Source organism: Falco cherrug, chromosome 2 (genome assembly GCF_023634085.1).
Source record: "Falco cherrug isolate bFalChe1 chromosome 2, bFalChe1.pri, whole genome shotgun sequence".
NCBI classification, from domain to species: Eukaryota; Metazoa; Chordata; class Aves; order Falconiformes; family Falconidae; genus Falco; species Falco cherrug.
In genome coordinates this window covers 32,969,980-32,981,408 of record NC_073698.1, presented here as the reverse complement: position 1 = coordinate 32,981,408, position 11,429 = coordinate 32,969,980, and the positions used below count along the sequence as shown (strand labels likewise).

At 35.5% G+C, this 11,429-nt stretch overlaps 1 protein-coding gene across 1 annotated transcript; it reads right to left on the bottom strand.

Annotated features, from left to right (window-relative positions):
- Window positions 1-979: 979 nt before the first annotated feature.
- Window positions 980-10,734, bottom strand: CCDC122 (coiled-coil domain containing 122). The gene is made up of 4 exons (XM_027816004.2): window positions 10,609-10,734; window positions 7,889-8,287; window positions 6,601-6,717; window positions 980-2,098 (listed from the first exon to the last, which is right to left on the bottom strand). The coding sequence occupies exons 1-4, from the start codon at window positions 10,720-10,722 to the stop codon at window positions 1,934-1,936; spliced, it is 795 nt and encodes a 264-aa protein (XP_027671805.2). The 5' UTR covers window positions 10,723-10,734; the 3' UTR covers window positions 980-1,933.
- Between the last annotated feature and the right edge of the window lie 695 nt (window positions 10,735-11,429).

The window sequence follows — 11,429 nt, the reverse complement described above, 5'->3', positions numbered from 1 at the left end:
GCATACATATTTTTATGGAAAGAAACTACCTGATATAAAGTACACTTATTTCACCATATGACTGAATAAACTGAAATTAGATATTATGCAAAGCAGAAGAACAGGTAATCACTAAAACTACTAGTAACACAGTAAACTCCAAGTCTGGAACCCTTTCTAGAGACAATACACATACAACAAATGTAAGATGTTTTGCTGTGTGTAGGGTTAAACAGTTGTAATGTTACAGTAATGTACTACACACTCTATAAGACTCAATGTTACTGCTTTCTGGACTCATGTCCAGCAATGAATGTGTGAGTCACATCAGAACAAAGCAGTTAAGATTAGGCATTAGATTTAAGATGTCCTTCTTTGCCTTCTTTTAGAATAAATTAGGTTAGTAAAGTTTTAACCCAGCAATTTGTATTAATATATTATATATATATTATATATATGTATATAATATATTATTGTATTAATATATGTAATAAACCCGGCAAAAAAAATTATTTGTATCACATTACTTTTCCTATAGCATAGGATACTGAGGTTGTACTTTCTACATTATTGCTTTAATGCAAGTAGTCTGGTTGACAACATTGCAAGGGAAAAAGACAAAGCCAAACAAACTTGAATCTAACAACATTGAGAGAGCCTTCATGAGTCAGCATATTTCTTAAAATAACTTTATATTAAGTGAAATAACATATTAAGGGAAAAGTAAATATACATGAATATATGAATGTTCTAACACAAGTAATAATAGTATTGCATTTTAAACTTTTGCTTTCCTAAGCTAACAATATGTAGGCAGTTTAACATTTTCCACAATAAATACTCATTTTGTTTAAATCTTCATTTTATATTCAGGAGTAAAGATAAATATAAATTATTCAAGACAGCACCTTACATAAAAAGCTACTACCATAGAACAGATAAATGTTATAGGTTATGTCCAGTCAGAATTATTACCTTAAGTGTAAGATTAGAGAAAGTACTGTAAATTCCTCAAATGCCAAGCACATAATAAAAAGAAGGCAAAGAAAAATGTCTACTCTTCACTACTATTTTAACAAGAATTTTTAATAGGCCATCATTTATATTAAGAATCATCTTACTGAGCATTAAGCACATAGATGTTAGATGGCCAGTACCAGCTAGTTAAGATCCTCTACACAGTAAGTTCCTCTAAAACCAATCATCTGTAATGCATTTGTATTTCTGGAGAGTGAGTTCCATTTTAAAAGCTGTCCAGATGTAGTACTCGCTTTACCTACTCATTCCTCTTTGCTAAGATATATTAGACCAGCTGAAGTCAGATTATTTGAAGCCCAGTTCTGAGTGAACTAGTTCCTAAGCATTTTATAGCTGGACTGCCTATGTCTTCCTTGTCCCCCATGCTAGGACATACTGGTGGATATATAGGCAAACAGGCTGCAACATCATCTATATGAACTTCCCACACATCAAAATACAGGCTATCAGAGCTTTCAGAGTTCCTTAGTGGGTTGCAATAATAACAGATGTGGATAAAAGATCTGGAGTTTTGGTATCTCAAGCATGCAAACATACACTGATACTAATTTCTCTGTAGGAAAAACAATGTAGATCTCAATCTTCAGAGATCTAATCAAATAAAAAGGAACTCCTTAAACTGTATTTGGTTGACTTCAAATGACTTTTTAGATAAAATCTGGCACATACTTTGAAAACACCTGGGACTGTTAATACGTTTCTTCCCAAACAGCCTCTGGCCACAGTTTAAAAAAGCAAAAGTTATTCCAAAGCATTACAGATCAAGCACAGCCTAGTTCAGGCCACAGAATGAGAGGGAGAAAAACTTTAAAAAGAAAAGAAATCACTGAGCCCTGGCCCAGCTATTGGGCTATTTACTAAAAGAGTTCCTCTGTCTGCAAAAGATTACCTACATTGTAGCTTTGTTAGGTTAGTTTTACATGCTACTTTGTAACTCCAGTACTCCAAGACACTTCCTTAGCTCTGCTGCCTTCTTCTCCAACTGCTGAATGTTCCAGTGCCATTGTCTTTTATTTGAACGGAGTTTGTTTAGTTGGCAATGCAAACGTTTTAGAATAGCATCATATCTTTTATTCTGTACCTATTAAATCAGAATAAAATTCACTTCAAAATTTCTTTCAAGTAATTTACAGAGGTGTGTTCAGCTCACCTAACTCTAAGTGTAGATTCTGACATTTAACCAAGTCATTCCACATTTACTTTATAGCTACTAAAGAGTCACAGACAACTCGGAAGCCATTCATCTGACTTATGTCAGATATCTGCTTTAGGACAATAAGAATTATGCCACTTTCTCACCAAGGGAAGAAAAGCTCCATCCCACTAAGAGCTTAAGTGAGGAGTTCGGTGTGGGTATCTGCTCTGTAGATGTCTACCATTTAACAAAGTAAAGCCCAACCAAAAAGTCAGCATCTCACAGCTGTGACAACACTTTGCACATGGAAGATTTCAGGCCCCAGAGTGAGAGGTTAGAACGGAAGGAATTTTCATTCTTTGACAAGTGTGTTTGGATATATGTTAGAGTATAAATGAGGTAACATAGATGGCTGGAGTAGCATCTTCACTGTTGCACTGTATTTACAAAGGTATTATTTTCTTTAAAAGGCCATTTATGGCAATGTGGTACTGTACCAATTTTCCCCTCATCACTGCCTTATGTGGAGACAAATGGCTGCTGCACACAACCCTCTGAAGATTTGCATTCTGAAGTGCAAAAGCATGAAACATTCATTATAATAAAAATGGAAATAACAGGTATTCACTTAATGAAAATTTGGGCTTACTTACCCTAGTTTGAATGGCACATGAGTGGTAGTGTGTAATTATTCTTTTGTCTGCTTATTGAAATGTTATTACACTGTATTTAACATACACATGATGGTATGTATACAGGTGCATCAGAACTACAGCATTGCCAGTGACTTCCTACAAGTCTCACTGTCTAAATTTAATGTATAACTAAGTAACTTAATCACAAATGTTTTATAAATTACACTGCCTTCTTTTACTAATGGTAGGTTGTCTTTCTTCATGTTGCCTGTCTCTCCATTGTAATCCTTCACAACTTTTTAACAGATGCTGTCAGATTCGCTCATGAGAATTGAGTGCTTACGGGACCCAAACACCACTAGGACTGTGTTGTACGACAGTGAAACATCTATGATCAATATTATCTGGGGTTTTTTTAGAAATGTGTCTCTAGCATCACTATTGGGAACTGTCTGGCACATCTGTTGAGGCAGGGAGCACTAATATGTTTACTGGACCGAGGGGAGAGAGAATATTGCTCTTTTTACTGAGCCTTGTGTACATAAAAGTTAACCATTAGAAAAAATTGTCTGGGCACTCGTGGAATCTCCACTGCTGGGCTCCCTCAAGGACATGATAGACAAGCATCTGCCAAGAATAATATAGCTGCATGTTGATATAGGGGAGAGAGTGCAGCAAGGGAATAGACAGTCTTTTGAGCTTTCTTTTTCTTATTATTTTTACATATCAACATATTTTCCATTATTTGTGGATGTCTTTGGTTAGTCTTTATGACGGAAGCCTTGTCCCTGCACAGGTAACCACCCTGATTTATTGTTGCCATCCCTGTCCAAGGCTGTGAACAGGCTCTGCTCTTCAAGAGACAGGGGGTAGGGCTGGTGCTCAGGAAACAGAATGTAAAAGGTCCACAAGTTGCCTTAAAAGTCCATCAGTACCCTGACCGATGAGAAGCATCCTAGTTAGGAATTAATTATAGTTTATTAATTATCAATGTCAGATTGCTGACTTCCCTTGGAAAAAAAAGAAAGCTTAGGCACAAATTCCCTTGCAGAAAGAAATTTCATCAATAATTTTTAACTTTCCAAAATTCAGCTGCTTTAGAAAGGCATCCCAAATTACATTCCTGCACAATATGCCTAGTTGGGGAAACCTTTGTGGGAAACCAGAAATAATACTGAGGTGAAAAGGGAGCACCGGGGCTGTAAGAGTCAGTCTATTCTGTTTGAGTGCCCACTTAGCCATTAACAAGCCTTTAACAGGAATTCTGTAGGCATTTAAGTATAGGGCTGTATAGGGGCCGACTTATGACATATGCTTAAAATCATTGCTGAATCAAGGCTCCAGAAGTCCTATGCAACAGCACTCTCATTAATCAGACATGAGGACTCACTTGTATCTGGAGGCTCAGAAACATGGGAGCTCACATACTCTTTGCAAATTTATGAATCATAGATTCACAGAACAGTTTGGGTTGGAAAGGACCTTCAAAAATCATCTAGCCCAACCCCCTGCCATAGGCAGGGACATCTTTCACTTGATCAGGCTGCTCAGAGCCTCATCCAGCCTGACCCTGACCATTTCCAACGATGACAACTTCTCTGGGCAAACTGTTTAATTCTTTCACCACCCTCCTTGTAAAAAAAAAAAAAAAAAAATCTCCCTTATGTCCAACCTAGATCTACCCTCTTTCAACTGTTTAAAACGTTGCCCCTTATCCTGTCACTACAGGCCCTGGTAAAAAGTCTTTATCTTTCTTACAAGCCCCCTTTATATAGTCAGATGTTACAATAAGGTCTCTCTGGTGCCTTATCTCCTCCAGGCTGAACAACCTCAACTTTCTCAGCCTGTCTTCACAGGAGAGGTGCTCCACGCCTCTGACCATTTTCGTGGCCTTCCTCTGGACCTGCTCTAACAGCTCCATGTCTGTCTTGTACTGCGGACCCCAGTACTCCAGGCAGAGTCTCATGAGAGCAGTGTAGAAGGGGAGAACCACCTCCATCAACCTGCTGGTCACACTGCTTTTTATGCAGCCCAAGATACGGTTAGCCTTCTGGCCTGCAAGCACGTGTTGCTGGCTCATGTCCAATCTTTCATCTACTAATACCCTCAAGTCCTTCTAGGCAGGGCGGCTCTCAATCAATTTATCACCCAGCCTGTACTGATATCGGGGATTGCCCCAACCCAGATGCAGGACCTTCCACTTGACTTTGTTGAATTTCATGAGATTATGAGGAGGCCAGTTACTTTTGGCTCATGCAGTGCTAGAAGCTGAGAATCCAGGCAATATGTAAAAGTCGTATCACAAGTGCTGAAATCTTGAGGTGGGGACAGTCTGCAGGTTGAGACACCTAGCTTTAGTGGTGCACGTGTGATCTAAATGTCTACATTCTTGGTTTGATCAATAGAAATCTAGCCAATGCATACTACAAAGTCTAGAAAGACCAGATTATGCAGCTCACCCTACTGTAAACACCTACATATGACCGACTGAGCTGATCTCTAGAGTACTTCAACTGCACTAACCACACCTCCAGTGATTATAATGAGAACTCGTCTGACTCATGTGTAGTCACCCATATTTAAACAACCACACGTAGATGTCGGCAGTCTGTAGCTGAATCCCACCACTGCAGTTCAATGAGCTTCACCCATGTGCTTGGCTCATGAATATTCTTTCCTGAGTTGTGCTGAGGACTGCTGGATATTAGTGTCTGCCTGTCCATTGCCAGTTTTTATACTAAAAATTGGACTGTTTTCCAGAGAGCTCTTAATAGAAAATAACCTGAAAGATTCCATTTGTAAACCTGCTTCCTTCTGAGACAAAAAGATCATATAATCCAAACAAATGAAGAACAGATTAACCTTCACTATTTAATTAAACTTATTTTGATAACAGAACTTAACAGTATTTTTAGGCTGCCTAATTTCACTTTGCATTTAGAGAACTTTCTTAGGAGAATGTTGCCTTGATAAAAAAATATTTTCTCAGACACTGAATAGCACAGACCTAGTCTAAAGTGGCTGTGTTTTACTTTTCAGTTTAAAAATACTCTGCTGTTCCCTATTACATGAAAAATTATTTTTTCAACCTATATTTTACAATGGGCAATAGAGCTAACATTAGATCTGTTAATCTTTATATTTCAGGCTTTGCTTATTAAATTTTGTGGCATTTGTTTGAACTAACAAGATAAATGATTTGAAACTTCCAAACTAAAAACTATCTAGACATATAATTTCAGTAAGGAACAAAATATAAAATATAATTCAGTTATTTAAAAAGAGAAGGTTTTAACTATTTATCAGAATTTTATCTTGGCAGCTAATTAGGAGCCACTGTGTTATCCCTAATTTAATACCAGCTCAAATTAGGGAGATTCATGGGAAATCCATTTTCTTGGTGCAATTGATTCTCCCATTGATAAGTTATCAGGAACCACGAGACAAGTCATGAATAATCAATTCAGCAGTGAAATTTAAAGTATTCCCAAGGTACTACAGAAATAAAAACCCATGCATTTGGCTTTACAACCATTCAGTGACCTCCTTCTATTCAGGGCATCATTCCAAAAGTTCACAGCAGAAATCCTTCTTAAAACATTTAAATGTCCTTAACTTCAATTTTTCTCATGATAGCAGTTAAGTTCTGAATTTTAGAAAGACTACCAGTATCAAGAATTTCAGATAGCATGGTTACTGTACATACTTGAATAATGTATGGCCAGCAACAGTGTATAAAGTACTTCAAAACTCATTTGCACTATCTACATTCTGTCAGAAGAACTGTAATTCTATTTTATTCAAATGACTCACCTCAATTTCTTTTCTAAGCTTAGCATGCGTTTTTTTCTCTTCTTCCAGAAAGTCCATTTTTTTATTAATGAATTCTTTCAGTGTTGTGATTTCCCTTTTTAAAAGGGTAATTTCTTCCTGCAGATGTAAGTCAAGATACAATCTCCTTAAAAAGTTGCTCAGTACCTCTATTAAACTCATTAAAAATATTGTATTTTAACAGTCTCACTTCATTAATAGAGATGACATAAAGATCTATAATAAACGTCTTCATGTTAAAATAATTAATAATAACTACATTAACAAAAATTTTAAAATAGTACTTAATATAAGTAACTAAAATAACATCACATGGCTTTAGAAACTTAAGAAGATAATACTTTCAATCTGAAATAAGTAAACAACTACAATAATACAGAAATTTGAGCCCATTTTGGCGGTCTTAATTTTAAATTTTAAAATTTTAAAATGTAATGTATTGCAAAACCAAAGAATAATTAATGTATTTTTGGAGACAGATTATTCTTTCTCATAAGGAAATACAATGTTAATGAGTCTTTATTAATCAGTATTTAAAGACTTACTTGTACAACCAAATTTTCATCAATTTCCATGACTAGAGTAACACCAGATTTTCAATTTTTAATAACACAAGTTGCATCACAGTTGAAATCTGTGACCCCATTTCAAATTCATACTTGTGTTTGCTTGTATATTAGTAGCATTTTGTGGTAAAAAATCCCTACATAGTTGTTTTTGAGAAGTATGGCAAGTAGGGTCAAGAGAAAACATAAGTGTTAGATTAGAATACCAAAATAAATATATTTTACCCCTCTCCTCCTTTATATCACCATCTCATCAAATCTACCTCCCGTTGGCAAACAGCTCAACTGTATTTGTTACCTGACAGCAAAGTTAAAAAATAATACCATGCTCTTACATGAAAAATGTAACATGTCTCTGTTCCACAGAATTCTGAAAAGTGTCCATGTAAGTTTATTCAACAACCCAAAGAAGCCCAGTTTGCCAATTATATAAATTAATTTACAGCTCTGAAATTTTTTTTCATAGCCGAGTTAAACTGATCACATAGAACGAACCTGACTTTTACAATAATATACAGATAACAATGGCTGATGATTTTTTTACCACATACTGAAGCCAAAATTTCTTCAATTAATGTAGCATTATAGATGATCTATATTCCCCACAGTCAGTCCCGCATGAACCGTAAACATATTAGACAAACCAATCAACTATGGCAGAATTATTTGACATAAAAGGAAAATAATCAGAAGAAATATAATACCTGTACTTGTTTTATAACAGATCCTTCTGGATTCTGGAGATCTCGTATTAACTCCTCTTTCTTTGTCTTTAATTCTTGAACAACAGCTTTCTTTTTAGCAAGCTCAATCATAATTGGCATTTTACTTTCCATCTCCCAAAAGAGATGTTTATGAGCCTTTATTTTTTCCCGATACACATTATTTCTTGCAGATGTCACCTCAAACTCTTCTTGTACTGTTTCTGCATCGCACTTGAGCTTACCATTTTCAGAATATAGGGCTCTGACTTCAGCCTCCAGATTTTCACAGTGATATTTAGTCACTTCTATGGCATCATCTTGCAGATATATTTCCCTTTCTGTTGTCTTTGTTTCTGACAGAATGGAATCCATTTCTTTCTCTAGTTCCTGAAACTTTGCCTGTAAAATATTTCAGTGTTCACTTAATAACATTTTTGAGAGGATACTAGGTATCTAGTTAAACAATGTAATTTACATTTATTCAACAGTCTTCTTTGTCACTTGTTTAATGTGGCTTGAATGGAAGGTAGAGTTCTATTTTCTAAAATCACCACTTTAGAGGCACAATGCAAGAATCTTAGACTTTTCCTTTTTGACTGAATCTAAAATATGAAGTAAGTATCATTGAAATTACTTTTAAATCATTGCATTTGCAAGACACACAGGATGCAAGAACCCCAGTCCTAATGTTTGTTTAGAGCTGAAATCTGGTTAAGTCCTAATCAGACTAAAAATAACTAATGATACCACAAATCACTTAAAAACCCACATAAACACATAGATGGGTGTCTGGGGTGGAGATTCTCCTGAAATTTTTAATTCCCCGCTTTGTCACAGTAGTATTTGAGAGCTGGATTAATCCCAGCTGTTTTTAACCCCCTAAGAAATATACATCTAGTTCTAAAAAGGCCTCTACATACTCTCACTGATGAGAAGTTAACAACACAATACTTCGACCCATCAAGAAATCACAGCAACATATATTCATTTATGTTGGAAAAGATCTTTAAGATCATAGAGTCCAACTGTAAACCTAACACTGCCAAGTCCATCACCAAACCATGTCCCTAAGTGCTATGTCTACACATATATCTAAGCCAGGAGGGCTGAACTGCTGCCTCAGAAATGTTTGCTCTCTGATGACTACCAAGGGAGCCTAGATAACTAATACAGGGTTAACATCTGACTTGTAGGTGATGTAAGCTAGCTATAATGAATCCCACCCAAAGTAAGAGCCAACAGTAATGAACTGAAAGAATTAGCATCATGATTTATGTCACCTATTATCTTTTCTCTAATGGAAGCACTATGAGTTCTGTGAAATCTCTTATTCAATGTCTTGAACAGATTAGGACATTATTAACTGTTAAGAACAAGAAGTTTCTGCATAACTTTTAATTTGGAAATCTTGGGCTACGGTTTTAGTAGGGTAAGTATCACTGCCAGCCACCATTTACTGAGAACAGGAAAGCAAAAGATCTTAATGGCAAAGATCCTCCCAATTTGGAAAGGAAATTATTGTTTTCCATGTCTTCTGTGACATGCACACATGGAAATAGACATAAAGATGAAAAAACAGTTCTGCATTCTGAATTTATGTTCCTAATTATTTAACATTGCTGTTCTGCTAACACTAATGCTTGTATGGAATTTCCTAGAGTTTGGGCTTTTTGGAAAGAAAAAGGAAAAGGTATGGAAGGGGAAGAAAATAAATGAGCTAACTTAATTACCTAGGCCTCTAAAGTTCTTCAGGTTTTTTTGAAAACAGACACCCTTGTTTAAATTCTTTGATCACAAATAAATTGTTGCAGCTACGTCATACTATATTATGGGATGGTATATTATTAGGAGAAAGCTTCTTGCAAAGTGTGGCTAGTCAATTGACAGTCCTAAGCAATAAAAGTTTTCATTGCTCCTTCAGAGAAGTTATTTTTGTGCAAAATTTCAAACCAATTATTTTAGCTGTAGAGCTATTCACAGATGTTATAAATGGAACTCTACTACTTCCATCAACATTCTTCCATGCTCAAAAATGCCTGAATGCTATTGTGTCTTTCCTCAGACTAAAATATGTCTCTCAATAGAAATCTGATCTCAAAGGTTAAAAAATAATTGTAAGCTTAATAAATCCTGTGAGAGATTAGCACAGAAATTATAACAGTATTCACAAAAATCACATGTATCCAGTGTTCTATGAAAAATTACTAAATAAAACCAGCATTTAATGACTATTTAGGATACCCACCTCAAACACATAGAAAAAAGTATTTTGTATCAAAAAGATATTAAGAAAAAATTATAAAGTCTGGTAAAAATCTGCCAAAAATGGATGCTTTTAAAATCATTTTTTCCATTCTTTTCTTAGGAAATCACCATTAAAAAAAATCAAAAAGCTCTAACTTTGTATTGTGGTTTTGTTTTGTGGGTTTTGCTCAATTTTTTCTGGGGTTTGTTTTGGTTTTCCAAACAAAAAATAAAACATCTGCTGAAACCTGCTCTAAGGAAGTCTTAGTTGTGTTGCAACCTTGCTAATAACAATACACACACAGAGTTTTGGCTAAGCCTAAATGGCACCCACAGGAACAGAATTATCTGCTTTACACTTAAATGCAAACACCCAGAAAAAATGAAGCACCATCAGCTTCTCTTGCTCATAGGAATACTTCCTCATCTAATGAAAAAATTAAATTAATTAAACTATACTAAACAGGGTTTATTACCTGCAGTTGGAAAAGAACTGTTTTGCTATTTTCTATCTCTGATGCTTGTGAATGCTGCTTCTCTACAAGTTGTTTTACAACTTCAATTAGTGATGGAGAATTTGGCTTAGCCATTTTAGGTAAAAGGGCAGAACTGTAAGGACATAAAAAAGAAGTTAATTGTTTTATCTTCATTCTATTTATCTCCTAACTATTAATGAAAGAGAACAATATTAAGGGCTTTCCTTTGGGATTCCTAATCAATACATCACTTCATTTGGTTCATTTTTTAGTAACAATGACTGGTTACTAACGGGTGGACGCTCAAAACTAATGACTGAGAATTAGAACCCTTTATTGCAGAATTTTATAAACTAAAGTATTTGAACGTTCTAGCTTCTCTGCAGGGCACATCCTCAGTTTGTGAATACAGTCATAGCTCTTAAAAGCACTTCAAGAACATCTGAAATGCATGAGAGCTAAATATAGCCTGAATACTTAAATTATTCCAGTTACCATACTGCAACTGCCTAGTATATTAACTATTCAACTCTCCTTAATGTAAGATAAACTACAGACTGAGAAAACTGCCACATGTAAGTCACAAACTAGTATCATTATAAAGACATACCCCTGCCTGAGATCAGAAAACATTTCGTACTATTTTTGTATCACTTTGGATAATTAATAAAATCTGTATTGTTATATAAAAGCTCTGTATCTGAAGTGACACAGAACTCTCAAGTAAACACGACTCTGGCACAAGTGCATCTGCAGGCCCGGTATATTAAACGGCACTCAGAGGACCCACAAACCGTGCCTCAAGTTTCGTAGTCCTGACT

What these genes read in the sequence shown, in the direction of transcription:
- CCDC122 (XM_027816004.2), bottom strand. Translation starts at nt 10,722, where the DNA reads ATGGCTAAGCCAAATTCTCCATCACTAATTGAAGTTGTAAAACAACTT. An exon ending in CAGTTCTTTTCCAACTGCAG is followed by an intron (nt 8,288 to 10,608) that starts GTAATAAACCCT and finishes AATATTTTACAG; the next exon opens with GCAAAGTTTCAGGAACTAGA. An exon ending in CTGTTATAAAACAAGTACAG is followed by an intron (nt 6,718 to 7,888) that starts GTATTATATTTC and finishes TTACATCTGCAG; the next exon opens with GAAGAAATTACCCTTTTAAA.